The sequence below is a fragment of the Lolium perenne genome, chromosome 1, assembly GCF_019359855.2.
Source record: "Lolium perenne isolate Kyuss_39 chromosome 1, Kyuss_2.0, whole genome shotgun sequence".
NCBI classification, from domain to species: domain Eukaryota; kingdom Viridiplantae; phylum Streptophyta; class Magnoliopsida; order Poales; family Poaceae; genus Lolium; species Lolium perenne.
In genome coordinates, this window is record NC_067244.2 from 51,604,539 (window position 1) to 51,619,968 (window position 15,430).

A 15,430-nucleotide genomic window follows, 5' to 3' on the forward strand; every position below is an offset into this window, starting at 1 on the left:
TTTGGGGGGTCTGCTAGAGATGCTCTTAGAACCATATGTTAGGATGACTTGAAATCTGATTAGGTGGACATTGAATTTGTATTTGCTGTGAGCACATCCAACGCGGTGTAGGAAAAGTGCATTGTTCGACACAATTTGATATTTTTTCATGGAATTTGACAAAAAATGATTAAAGGCAGAGGATATGTAATTCGTTATGCCCAGAGGTATACACAACCGAATATTCTACCAGTTGGGTCGTACTCTTCAGTTAAGACAAAATAACAAAGTGAGGTAAAATCTATTACAATGTGGCGAAGTGTCAAAAGAAATTAATAGGAGTAAATGGTTTTGGAACAAATTGAATGTAGTATTTTCTAAATGATATCGCCATGAATTTTACCGTCTTTTTTCCAAACAAAATACCACCATGAATTAATCTTCCAGCTCTATCGAGGAAACACAGGTTAAGAAAGCACATCAGTTGTAGCCATATGTTAGGACGACGTGACAACTGATTAGACGGATATTGAACTTGTATTTGTTGTGGAATCCAACACGGTGCAGAAAAAGTACATTGTTCGACACAATTTGATATTTTATTCATAGAGTTTGACAAAAGCTGATTAAATGCAGAGAATATGCAATTCATTACGCTCACATGAATTCACATCCGAATATTGTACCCAGTTAGCCTCCTTCGTCCTAACAGCTGTATCAAACTCTTCAGTTTAGACAAAATAACAAACTGAGATAAAATCGTATTATAATGTCGCCATAGAAATTAATAAGAGTAAGTTGTGAAAAAATTGTATTTTCTAAATCATATCGCCATGAATTTACCGTCTTTTTCCCAAAACAAATACCGCCATAAATTAATCTTTCAGCTCTATCAAGGAAACACTACACGTTAAGAAAGCACAACAGTTATACCATTACCTATTTACTTTTGTGTCTTTCACAGAACAGAGGATATTTTTTGAATTCTCAACCCCGGGGCCCCAATCATATTGAAGTTGAACGATTTTTTGGGGTAACTTTGAATTCACACCCTCCCAATCCTGGGTCAGCCACTCTCAGCTGCTCCAGAATGTACACGATCGCCTCAGTCATCGTCGCCTTCCGCCCTTCTTGGAAGTTCCAGATCTCATTCATAATATGCCGTCCGTGAGGACTGTACTCGTTGATCTCGCTCAGGGCGACCTTCACTGCATAGCAGACGCTGTCGCCACACTCGAGCCGCAGCTGTCTCAGTTTTGGATCATTGTCATCTACAACCTCCTGCAATTGTCCAGAAACCCAAGAGGTTGGAGCCAATGATTCTTAAGACAATAGAAGTGCACCTGTGTATGAATGTTGTAGAGAAAATTGGATAGACACCTTATCTTCTCTATCGACCTGAATAGTCGTGAACGGATGCCAGGATGTCTTATGTATTTCCTCCTGCCAACTTGAGACCAAGCTTGCAGCTTTGCCCTCTGCATCATCATCCCTGTATTTTCTTTTGCATGCAACCTGAAAAGGCCTTTCATCAAGTTGTCCCATCCTTTTGATTCCAACAACGACACGCCCGCTAATTGGCATATTCTCCATAAAGCCCTGCACATTATGATCATCATTTCAATGAGAAAAACTTCTAGTAGCAATGTAATTTCCCACCGACGAGAGCACTGATAAGTATCGGAAACTATCGTCTTTTACCTGGATCAACTCTTGGCGATTCTCTTCAAGCTCATTGATGTTCATCTGCTCTCTTTTGTAGAGTTCTAGCCATGAAGCTTTCAACCTTTCTTGTTCAGCGTCCAGCAATAACGTTGCGGTGCAGATACGCTGATGGTCTGCCACTGTGTCTGTCAGGATCTCCCCTGCTTCTAGTTTCCTGTTCAACCACCGCGTCACAGACACTAGCGCTTCAATTAGTGCTTCCCTTTGCTCCAGCTGCTTCTCGAGTTGAGTTCGCTTACCATGAATGACTTCCATCTCTCGCTAGAAAGCGTGTGCATAAATAAAACTTTGCATATGAGCATGGATTGATTTCTACTTGAACCTATTGACTGTGCTGTTAAAAAAGGAGAAGAAACCTTGTGCTTTTCTTGAAGCATCAGAGCATGGTCACCCAGCTTGCACCCTCCACCTGCCAGTTCCAATGTCTTGATGTCCAAAGCACCCTAAGGCAATAAAAAAGAACACAAGACTAGATCAAGATGGCAAAAGCACATAAACCGGATGCTAGGTGAGGATTTTCACTGGTGTCCTCTTAAACTGAGGCTTTCTGGTGGTAAATATTTGTGCTCTAACATTTCACATAGTTTGTTTGTTCACTGACTGAGTGGAAGCTGCATCTGGTTTGAATGAGAACACTGAAGCCAAATCTAGCAGCACACTTTGGAGTACAAATAGATGATTTGAAACAATGTTAGCAGCTGGATGTGAAAGTTCATTTTCATCAGGGAAAGTGTTCTCTGCTACTATCTATCTGAATACATGCTGTCCATGATCAGTCCAATGATGATTCGACTAGTGTTCTCTGTTAGTGCCCTCTTCGATGAGTATACTCATGTCATTTGAGTGTTTCAGACTATGTTCAGGTAGATGAATACATACTGTCCATGATCTATCTGAACATAACTCAGAATGACTGGAAGTGACCTCTTCTATGAGTTCAGGTAAAAAATGACATGAGCGACCTACCGTCTCCAGATTTTCCAATTGCGCAATCTTCTCCATTTTGGACTCGATCCCTTTCGTCGCCGCCTCCAGTGCCGCCTTGAGAATCCGATTCTCCTCCTCCATTTCACGGTTCATCTCCGGCACGATCTCGTCAGCTATGGTCCTCAGCTCTGGTAAGAATCAAACAGTATTATCCATGATCGAGCTGGCACGAGCAGTCCATGGATGAGCTGATGTGTGAGTTACCGGAAAGCTCGTGGAGGAGGAGAGTTGTCTCCTCTTCGGCTGCCAGCACCGCCGCCGCCGCTTCCTCCCACCTGGCCTCCAGAAGCCTCACCACCCTCTCTTCCTCGGCGGCGACGGCATCCTCGGCTCTCCTCGCGGTGGCGGCGGTTGCACTCAGGAACTTCCCCACCGCGTCCTCACCGCGCAGGTCCTCCTCCACGGCCGTCCAGCCGTACACGGCCATGGCGCCGGGGCACGCGCTCTTGCCATGCCGCTGCTGCTGCTGATGCCACTCCGTCCTCCCGGCGCCGGCGAAGCGGCTGGCGAGCGACTCGGCAGCGCGGAGACCGGAGAGCGACTTGCCGAAGTGCAGCACCAGGAAGTGGTGGTGGGTGTAAGGCGGCGACGCGTCTTCGACGAGCGGAGTGGTTGCGACGGCCTCTGGGTGCTGCCGGCCGTGGGAGGCCAGGAGGCTCACGGCCGTTTCGTCTTCTCTGTGGGTGGTGGTGGTGGCGGCGAGGACGCCGGCCCACGGCCACACGAGGAGCTCGCCGACCCGGGTATCCGCCATTGGCACGTCGTCTGTAGTCGACATGCATGCAACTGCAGTGTGAGCCTTTTTCAAGTGTGTTGGGTAGGCTTATGGAAGCGGATGATGCCAATGCAAATCATGTTCGAAGAATATCTTGAACTCTTATTGTGCTTCATCGGGCCGGTCAGCTGGTAAGTGACGGAAAATCCAGTGTGTTTTTTGAGTTTTTTCAGACCGAATACATTGAGTACAAGTTCGTACCAAACTGAACATGTTAACTGAAGCTCTGTCTGGGACTCCTTTTTTTTTTTTTGAGAAGTCTGGGACTCCTTGTTGGAGCTGAACGCAGCGGCTTTCTCCAATCTTTATTTCATTGTCTACTTACGAATAAATAAATAAATAAGATGAAAGTAGATGCTAGATAAATTAATTCAAACATGATTCAATAGAGAATTTCAATTTTGCCCCTATTTATATGTTTGTGGCCCTAATCCTCGTCCTAATTAATGAAAACTCGTCTAGATTAACTTTCTTTTGCACACTATTTTTTTATTGAGGCTCGGAAGTATCACGAAGACGACGAGAAATGAAATACATGGTGAAGAGAAGGCTAGACATTCCGCAAAAAAAAAGAGAAGGCTAGACATGATCATCAATGACGCCCTCTGCTCTTTGTATATTTCGCCGCTACGCTAGAAATTGCATGAAATTTGGCCAGGATCTAGTTTGGCACAGTCGTTTTTTGCTACAATCGAGGCTAGTCCGGTGACGGCGACAGCGAGGACATGAAGCTCTAGAGCTGAAAGTTCCCTCCCGTTAAAATTTCCTCTTTCCAGTTCACTGAATATTTGGGCCATGAAATTGGAGGAAAAAGGGATAATTGGGTTGCATTTGGGGAGTTGGATTTTTTTTTACCCACCACTATGAGGCAAGAGGCCCACAGCAACCCATTTTATTCCAAATAGCAAAACAGTAGCTTATGTGCAAAAAGGAGAAAAAAAAGAGAAAGCCTACCTATTTTAAGAACTAAGACTAAAGCAGAGACTTAATCCAATATAACAAACCATCCCCATATTTTGCCTTGATCCTATATTGTAACAGGTAAATATCATGAATAAACTAGCCTTCCATCTTGCAAAGGTAGGCTTTTCATCTCTAAATATTTTGCCATTCCTGATGAGCCATATATTCTAGCATGCCAGTATTAGAACCTCCATAAAAAATGGCTTAGCAAAAGCCTTCCGCGCATAACCTACCACCGTGTGTACTTCATCGTGAGGCAACCATTCAATCTACAAATAATTCCAAACACGAGAACTGAAGTTGCACTCAAAGAACAGATGGATCCTATGCACATGGAGAGGGCACAGTTCACAATGAAAAGTGTTAGAGACATTCCAATGCCTTCGCTGAATCAAGTCTCTGGTATTTAACTGATCCACTAACAAAAGCTAGGCAAAAACTTTTGTCTTCATGACACAACTGGACTTCCTTCCAGATCCACCTAAAGATATTTGGAACTTTAATGTGACTGTTAATTTGGTTATAGAATTTCGCTGCAGCATATTCTCACCCCAACAGTATGTCCAAGCATAAGCATCATTACTGTTGGAAACAAGGTTTTGCTCCATAACCATTTACAACTCTTGCAATTCCTGAAATGCTGGTTGTGATAAAGGTCTATAGAATAAATTAGACAAATCTTCAATGTTATATACTTCAGCAGCCATGATATTCTCATCAAGAGCAAATGAACACAATCGGGGGTATCTAGTTTTATTTGTAATTGAGTTACCATTTAGAGACCAATGACCATTCCAGAACATAAAGGTGTCTCCTCTTCCCAGCTTAACCTTAGCTACAACTCTGAAGTTATCAACTTGTTTCATCACATCTCTCCACCAGAAAGATCCACGTAAATTCTCAGCATGTGGCACTCTACCATCATAGTGAGCACTCCAAATGAGTTGCACCCAAGGAACATCACACTTATTATAAATTTATCCAGGAACTTGATAAGTAGAGCTGCATTTTGTTTTTGAAAGTTGACAATACCCAAGCCCCCATTGTATTTTGGTTTGCAAACCATTTCCCATGCACCTAAAGATTGCTTCGGTTCACCATCTTTATCTTTCCATAAACACTGCCTTAAAATTCTGTCAAGTTGTACTGTAAGACCAATAGGAAGTTGTAGAGAACACAAAAAATGGAGAGGCATAGAGGCTAAGGCAGAATTGATCAATTACAGCCGGCTCCTTGTGAAAGGAAGCGTGAACTGGACGATAACTTCCTCTCTAATCTACACACCAACAGAGATAGCTCAGTAATCATTGGCCTTGTAGTTGCCAATGGCAATCCGAGATAAGTAAACGACATCCTGCCCAACTGACAACCAAAGATCTTTGACAAATGCTTAATATGTCTTCTTCCACATTGATAGGTATCATTAGAGACTTGTCAAAATTTATTCGAAGCCCAGTTGATTTAGAGAACTTATGGAGCACCTCCTTATCAACTGATTATCATCAGCAGGCAGCACAAGCAGTGTATCATCAGCATACTGGATTATTGGGAAATCCATGTCATTGGTCTCTATTGGTCTACAAAGATTGCCAAAGTGCACAAGATCATTAACTGCAGATTGCAGCAGATCCGAGCCGAAGAGATAAAAAAAGAGAGGAGAAATTGGATCCCCTTGTCTAACTCCTTGTTTACATTCAAACTGTTTCCATGGAATTCCATTGAGCAAAATAGAAGAGGTACCAGTAGAAAGAATTGCTCTTGCCCAATTGATCCAATTATCATTAAAACCTTTATTCTTCGTCACTTGAATAATTGCTTCGTGCTCAATAGTATCGAAAGCCTGCTTTGCAAAATGCAGCTTCAAGATGATTATCGTTTTTTAGAACTATAACAAAGATAGAGATATTCAAAACACCATGCAAGACAGACCTGTATTGAACTATTCCAAAGGAAACCATACTGGTTCTTGTGCAAACAGTCTAAAATCCTCGATTGCAAACGATTATCGGCTAAATTTGCCAGGAACTTGACACACACATTAGTCAAAGATATGGGCTTGAAATCATTCACAGTTACTGAAACTTTCTTTTTTGGCACCAATGTAATGAAAGAACCATTAATATTCTGCAACTTAACTATTTCATTGTGAAAATCTGCAGCCAACTAATAAAAGTCCTTTTTAGTAATATGCCAACATTTCTTGAAAAACAACCCATTAAATCCATCTAGACCAGAGACTCTGTCCACATGCATTTCCCTAATCACATCATCCATCTCCTTCTCATGGAATGACACTATTAACTCATCCAATCCATCCACTGTCTTGATTAAATTTGGTAGATCAAACGGCATTGATATTGCATCAGATTTCCCCATTCTATTCTTATTTTCTGTCCACAGGAGAGCAGCCATAGCTTGGTGGTAAGATATCTCATTCCCATCTTCATCCTGTAATACACTAATAGAATTCCTCGTAAATCTTTCAGTTTCCATTGCATCGAAGAATTTAATATTATCTTCTCCTTGCTTAATACATCTTATTGTGCATCTCTTTTTCTAGTAATTGCATTCAGCTGCCAACAACTCCTCAAATGCAACTTCATCACTTGCCTAAAATTAAACTTAGGCCAATACAAAGTTCTCTCTTCTTCCAGTGTATCCAATATGAGAATTACTTTATTACAATTTTGAATCAAACTTTTAAGCCTAGCCAGACTCATGTGCCATTTCTTCAATTCCTGCCTTAGGCCTTTAAGCTTGTCAACAACAATGGCTGAACTATAAGATTTGGAGGAACCCCTAGCCCATGCACACATTCCTTAAACCCTGGAAAATCAACCCAATAATTCTCAAACCTGAAAATCCTTGCCTTTGGGATGGAAGTGTCAATATTTACAACAGTAGGTACATGATTTGATCCTTTCTTGGCGAAGGGTAAAACCATAGTATTGGGAAAATCAGAGATCCAATTAGAGCTTGTGAAAAGCTAGTCCAACTGCTCAAGAAGTGGATCTCTTTGCATATTAGACCAAGTATATCTCCTTCCCTTTAGAGGAATCTAAGCAAACCCAAATGTCCTATTATCTCATTAAATAAGAACATATCGTTAACGTCACCCTTGGCTTGTTTCTATTTCCTTGCGATCAGAGGAAATTAAAGTCTCCTAGGACTAACCAATTGTCAATGCATGGAATTTGCAGGTTATATAACCAAGCAACAAAACGATCTCTTTATGTACCATGACAAGGTCCATAAACACAAACAAGGGACCAGCTATCATTGTTGTGCATGGAGGTAAAGTTAATACGTATACAAAACCTTTGAACCTCCACAAGCATTCCACAAAAGATTGAGGAGTTCCAAATCACCAGGATGCCTCCTGATGCACCCACCGAGGGTGAAAAAACAAAATTATCAAACTTAGGGAAAAAAGTCCTAATCAATCGCCAATCAAAATTTTCACATTTTGTTTCTTGTAAGCAAATTATATCACAGTCACTTTCATAAATGTTTGAGCGAACTTCCCTTTGCCTAGATTCAGAATTCAAACCTCTGACATTCCAACATAAAACCCTCCATTTTCTCTTAGATAATTTACTCATTAAAAACAGAGAACGAAAAACAGCATAAGTGCATGCACATAATACCCCAGATACTTAGAAACAAGGCAATCTAGAACGGACATATCACATTAGATAAGACAAACTTAGAAACCCACTCCAAAAGCACGGAATGAACTGTCTGGCACACCAACACTAACAAATTGACATATGTAATGAACTCCCAAAAGTATGACTATAAAACCCCAATGCACTGTGTCCCTCCACCAAAATACTCCCAGACTTGCATGAGTTCTCTAATCATCATCCTTCCTTGCATGATCATCAAGTCCTGGAGTAGCTTCAAGCATCTCCTTTGTCAACTTACTCATTGGAATTCCTAGTTGATGGCCAATTTGTTGCAGCACATGTATTGGAGTTTCAAGGGTTCTTTGCACTTCCTCCTGACCAGCACTAGAATTATGTTGTTGTTGACTATTAGTTGCAGTACCAGCAGTCTCCTCAGACTGAACAACCAACATCTTAGCTCTGCCCTTCCTTTTTTTCATTGGTGGGGTTGCCATAACAGGAGTAGGACGATAGCCTTTCTGGTTTAAACAACTCCGAGTGAAACGCCTTTCAGGTGACTGGACCAAGGGAACAGTAGCCTTCCTTCCTCTCTTGCTCCTGACTGTAACAGAGTTTGCAGAGAATTGCACCAGCTGTGAAGATTCATCCATCCCTGACTCCAGATTGGCAACAACTGACCTCCTTCTAGGTGAGCACTTCTCCCGCTGAACAACAATGGAAGCTAGAACAGAAGAGGTATGCAACATTGTGATATATTTAGTTGCAAAAGCCTCTGACCAAGATCGCTTTACCTGACTGAATGGAGGCAACTGCAGAGACAAAGGAACAGTGGCAGATAATAGCTTAGGCATCAACTGGTCAAGGATTTTAGCCCACTGCATATCAGGAGGGATAATTGGTCCCAACACAGTCTTGCTTAACACATCAAGGTGTACAGTAGGCCCCTCCAAGTGCTGCATAAAATTGATAATAATGTGATTGTTTCCAACCATATTAACTGATGACCCTAAGTTGTCTGATGGAACCAGAACCATCGATTCTGCCTCTTCCACATCAATATCAATATTGAGATCATCAAGTTACTGCTATTGCTCTGCAATGTTATCATGCTGCATATGTTCATGATTCTGATTTTGTTGGCCACCCTGCTCTTCCACCACAGGATTTATATTCCAACCAATTTCTTGATATTGCGGCGGCACAAAGAGGTGCTTGAACTGATGCAGATTACCAGGCATTGGGTGAGGATTGCCATCCATTGGCATAGGGTCCTCATCAGTTGGCAAAGCTTCAACAAAGTCTGCCATTAGAATAAATAGAGGGACTTTCCAAGAATCTTTAACTCCACCCACTTAAGCAAATCTACCAAATACAACATCGAGAGGAACACGTGTTGGAGATGAAAACACCACATAGACAAGAACCCTCTCAAGGATAGGATCAGTATGGTTCTAGTACAAATTTGCCAAACATGGGTACTGCATTGGCAATGTCAAGATTGTTTCTATAATCAGGACTCATCCCTACAAACATCAACCATCCTTTGCGAAAACCTTGCTCAGCTCTATGATTTATTGCATCATCAACAAGAATAAATCTAACAGTGGTATTATCATTGATATTGTAGTGTTCGTGATGCACCAGTCCACCAACCGCAGTAGGTCCACTAAACTGATATAATCACACTCCATATAAGCTAGGCTGGTAGTCCACCACATTGCGATTTAGAGGTCCAACCAAGAAATTCCGAACCTGATGTCTCCAAAACGCCTGCACATGCGGAGGCGGAGCTGGGTCGACGATGCCGAACCTGGTGCTCTTGAGGAGGGTCTTGGGTGGCGAAGTAGAACGTGCGCGGCAGCTTCGTTGGCCCTCCATCGATCACCTGGTTCCCCTGATGGCGTGTAACTCACACGTTCGTTGGGAACCCCAAGAGGAAGGTATGATGCGCACAGCAGCAAGTTTTCCCTCAGAAAGAAACCAAGGTTTATCGAACCAGGAGGAGCCAAGAAGCACGTTGAAGGTTGATGGCGGTGGGATGTAGTGCAGCGCAACACCAGGGATTCCGGCGCCAACGTGGAACCTGCACAACACAACCAAAGTACTTTGCCCCAACGAAACAGTGAGGTTGTCAATCTCACCGGCTTGCTGTAAAAAAGGATTAACCGTATTGTGTGGAAGATGATTGTTTGCAGAAAACAGTAAAACAAGTATTGCAGTAGATTGTATGTGATGTAAAGAATAGGACCGGGGTCCACAGTTCACTAGAGGTGTCTCTCCCATAAGATAAACAACATGTTGGGTGAACAAATTACAGTTGGGCAATTGAAAAATAGAGAGGGCATAACAATGCACATACATATTATGATGAGTACTGTGAGATTTAATTGGGCATTACGACAAAGTACATAGACCGCTATCCAGCATGCATCTATGCCTAAAAAGTCCACCTTCAGGTTATCATCCGAACCCCCTCCAGTATTAAGTTGCTAACAACAGACAATTGCATTAAGTATTGCGCGTAATGTAATCAGTGACTACATCCTCGAACATAGCACCAATGTTTTATCCCTAGTGGCAACAGCACATCCATAACCTTAGAGGTTCCTGTCACCCCTCCAGATTCACGGAGACATGAACCCACTATCGAGCATAAATACTCTCTCTTGGAGTTACTAGCATCAACTTGGCCAGAGCATCTACTAATAACGGAGAGCATGCAAGATCATAAACAACACATAGACATGAATTGATAATCAACATAATATAGTATTCTCTATTATTCGGATCCCAACAAACGCAACATATAGAATTACAGATAGATGATCTTGATCATGTTAGGCAGCTCACAAGATCCAACAATGAAACACAATGAGGAGAAGACAACCATCTAGCTACTGCTATGGACCCATAGTCCAGGGGTGAACTACTCACTCATCACTCCGGAGGGGAGGCGACCATGGCGGTGAAGAGTCCTCCGGGAGATGAATCCCCTCTCCGGCAGGGTGCCGGAGGAGATCTCCAGAATCCCCCGAGATGGGATTGGCGGCGGCGGCGTCTCAGTAAGGTTTTCCGTATCGTGGCTCTCGGTACTGGGGGTTTCGCGACGGAGGCTATTTGTAGGCGGAAGGGCAGGTCAAGAGGCGGCACGAGGGGCCCACACTACAGGTCGGCGCGGCCAGGGCTTGGGCCACGCCGCCCTATAGTCTGGCCACCTCGTGGCCCCACTTCGTCTCCTCTTCGGTCTTCTGGAAGCTTCGTGGCAAAATAGGACCCTGGGCGTTGATTTCGTCCAATTCCGAGAATATTTCGTTACTAGGATTTCTGAAACCAAAAACAGCAGAAAATGACAAGCGGCTCTTCGGCATCTTGTTAATAGGTTAGTTCCAGAAAATGCACGAATATGACATAAAGTGTGCATAAAACATGTAGATATCATCAATAATGTGGCATGGAACACAAGAAATTATCGATACGTCGGAGACGTATCAGCATCCCCAAGCTTAGTTCTGCTGGTCCCGAGCAGGTAAAACGATAACAAAGATAATTTCTGGAGTGACATGCCATCATAACCTTGATCATACTATTTGTAAACATATGTAATGAATGCAGCGATCAAAACAATGGTAATGACATAAGTAAACAAGTGAATCATAAAGCAAAGACTTTTCATGAATAGTACTTCAAGACAAGCATCAATAAGTCTTGCATAAGAGTTAACTCATAAAGCAATAAATCAAAGTAAAGGTATTGAAGCAACACAAAGGAAGATTAAGTTTCAGCGGTTGCTTTCAACTTATAACATGTATATCTCATGGATAATCGTCAACATAGAGTAATATAATAAGTGCAATATGCAAGTATGTAGGAATCAATGCACAGTTCACACAAGTGTTTGCTTCTTGAGGTGGAGAGAAATCGGTGAACTGACTCAACATAAAAGTAAAAAGAATGGTCCTTCAAAAAGGAAAGCATCGATTGCTATATTTGTGCTAGAGCTTTTATTTTGAAAACATGAAACAATTTTGTCAACGGTAGTAATAAAGCATATGAGTTATGTAAATTATATCTTACAAGTTGCAAGCCTCATGCATAGTATACTAATAGTGCCCGCACCTTGTCCTAATTAGCTTGGACTACCAGATCATTGCAATACACATGTTTTAACCAAGTGTCACAATGGGGTACCTCCATGCACTTTGTACAAAGGTCTAAGGAGAAAGCTCGCATTTTGGATTTCTCGCTTTTGATTATTCTCAACTTAGACATCCATACCGGGACAACATGGACAACAGATAATGGACTCCTCTTTAATGCATAAGCATGTGGCAACAATTATTGTTCTCATATGAGATTGAGGATATATGTCCAAAACTGAAACTTCCACCATGAATCATGGCTTTAGTTAGCGGCCCAATGTTCTTCTCTAACAATATGCATGCTTAACCATAAGGTGGTAGATCTCCCTTACTTCAGACAAGACGAACATGCATAGCAACTCACATGATATTCAACAAAGAATAGTTGATGGCGTCCCCAGTGAACATGGTTATAGCACAACAAGCAACTTAATAAGAGATAAAGTGCATAAGTACATATTCAATACCACAATAGTTTTTAAGCTATTTGTCCCATGAGCTATATATTGCAAAGGCGAATGATGGAATTTTAAAGGTAGCACTCAAGCAATTTACTTTGGAATGGCGGAGAAATACCATGTAGTAGGTAGGTATGGTGGACACAAATGGCATAGTGGTTGGCTCAAGGATTTTGGATGCATGAGAAGTATTCCCTCTCGATACAAGGTTTAGGCTAGCAAGGTTATTTGAAACAAACACAAGGATGAACGGTGCAGCAAAACTCACATAAAAGACATATTGTAAACATTATAAGAATCTACACCGTCTTCCTTGTTGTTCAAAACTCAATACTAGATATTATCTAGACTTTAGAGAGACCAAATATGCAAACCAAATTTTAGCATGCTCTATGTATTTCTTCATTAATGGGTGCAAAGCATATGATGCAAGAGCTTAAACATGAGCACAACAATTGCCAAGTATCACATTATTCAAGATATTTTAGAATTACTACATGTAGCATTTTCCAATTCCAGCCATATAACAATTTAACGAAGAAGAAACTTCGCCATGAATACTATGAGTAAAGCCTAAGGACATACTTGTCCATATGCAACAGCGGAGCGTGTCTCTCTCCCATACAGTGAATGCTAGGATCCATTTTATTCAAACAAAAACAAAAACAAAAACAAACCGACGCTCCAAGCAAAGCACATAAGATGTGACGGAATAAAAATATAGTTTCAGGGGAGGAACCTGATAATGTTGTCGATGAAGAAGGGGATGCCTTGGGCATCCCCAAGCTTAGACGCTTGAGTCTTCTTAGAATATGCAGGGGTGAACCACCGGGGCATCCCCAAGCTTAGAGCTTTCACTCTACTTGATCATATTGCATCATACTCCTCTCTTGATCCTTGAAAACTTCCTCCACACCAAACTCGAAACAACTCATAAGAGGGTTAGTGCACAATAAAAATTAACATGTTTAGAGGTGACATAATCATTCTTAACACTTCTGGACATTGCATAAAGCTACTGGACATTAATGGATCAAAGAAATTCATCCAACATAACAAAAGAGGCAATGCGAAATAAAATGCAGAATCTGTCAAAACAGAATAGTTCGTAAAGACGAATTTTAAAATGGCACCAGACTTGCTCAAATGAAAATGCTCAAATTGAATGAAAGTTGCGTACATATCTGAGGATCACTCACGTAAATTGGCATAATTTTCTGAGTTACCTACAGAGAATTTTGCCCAGATTCGTGACAGCAAAGAAATCTGTTTCTGCGCAGTAATCCAAATCTAGTATGAACTTTACTATCAACGACTTTACTTGGCACAACAAAACACTAAACTAAGATAAGGAGATGTTGCTACAGTAGTAAACAACTTCCAAGACTCAAATATAAAACAAAAATACTGTAGTAAAAACATGGGTTGTCTCCCATAAGCGCTTTTCTTTAACGCCTTTCAGCTAGGCGCAGAAAGTGTAAATCAAGTATTATCGAGAGACGGTGAATCTTCAGCGGGGTTTGGAGTTTTCTCAACCATGCATAGTATATTGGATACATAAGTTTCAGCGGCTCCCTTTTCATTAGTCTTGGGCTTGCTACTCTCATCAAACAAATTTTCAGGAACAAGCCAAGCATAGTTATTTTCTAGTGCATCATTAATCGCTAGGAGCTTACATGGTATTGGTGCTTTGATCTCCCCACCATCATTAATATTATTAGTGTAATTTATTCTATCCATATCCATCTTTTCAAGGAGACTAACAAAATTGGTATAAGAACCAAGCATATTATATTTAGCAAAGACCTTTCTAGCCTCTCTTGCTATACCACCAAATTCTCTAAGAAGGGTTTCTAAAACAAAATCTTTCTTTTCCCCTTCTTCCATATCACCGAGTGTAAGAAACATGTGTTGGATTATAGGATTGAGATTAACAAATTTAGTTTCCAACATGCGAACTAAAGCAGCAGCAGCAATTTCATAAGTAGGAGCAAGGTCTACCAAGTGTCTATCCTCAAAATCGTCAATGGTACTAACATGGTTGAAAAATTCCTCTATATTATTTCTCCCAACTATAGACCCACGTCCTACCGGTATGTCTTTCGTGGTAAAATTAAAAGGAAACATGATGAATGAAGTAAAGTAAATGCAAGTAACTAATTTTTTTTGTGTTTTTGATATAGAGTGCAAGACAGTAAATAAAGTAAAGCTAGCAACTAATTTTTTTTGTGTTTTGATATAATGCAGCAAACAAAGTAGTAAATAAAATAAAGCAAGACAAAAACAAAGTAAAGAGATTGGGAAGTGGAGACTCCCCTTGCAGCGTGTCTTGATCTCCCCGGCAACGGCGCCAGAAAAAGAGCTTGATGGCGTGTAACTCACACGTTCGTTGGGAACCCCAAGAGGAAGGTATGATGCGGACAGTAGCAAGTTTTCCCTCAGAAAGAAACCAAGGTTTATCGAACCAGGAGGAGCCAAGAAACACGTTGAAGGTTGATGGCGGCGGGATGTAGTGCGGCGCAACACCAGGGATTCCGGCGCCAACGTGGAACCTGCACAACACAACCAAAGTACTTTGCCCCAACGAAACAGTGAGGTTGTCAATCTCACCGGCTTGCTGTAACAAAGGATTAACCGTATTGTGTGGAAGATGATTGTTTGCAGAAAACAGTAAAACAAGTATTGCAGTAGATTGTATGCGATGTAAAGAATAGGACCGGGGTCCACAGTTCACTAGAGGTGTCTCTCCCATAAGATAAACAGCATGTTGGGTGA

General features: G+C 41.5%; 1 protein-coding gene across 1 annotated transcript; it reads right to left on the bottom strand.

The window, feature by feature from the left end:
- Nucleotides 1-814: 814 nt before the first annotated feature.
- On the bottom strand, nucleotides 815-3,522 carry LOC127338155 (factor of DNA methylation 3-like). Its single transcript, XM_051364412.2, has 6 exons — nucleotides 2,896-3,522; nucleotides 2,671-2,819; nucleotides 2,061-2,147; nucleotides 1,681-1,965; nucleotides 1,360-1,578; nucleotides 815-1,260 (listed from the first exon to the last, which is right to left on the bottom strand). The coding sequence occupies exons 1-6, from the start codon at nucleotides 3,467-3,469 to the stop codon at nucleotides 985-987; spliced, it is 1,590 nt and encodes a 529-aa protein (XP_051220372.1). The 5' UTR covers nucleotides 3,470-3,522; the 3' UTR covers nucleotides 815-984.
- Nucleotides 3,523-15,430: the final 11,908 nt, after the last annotated feature.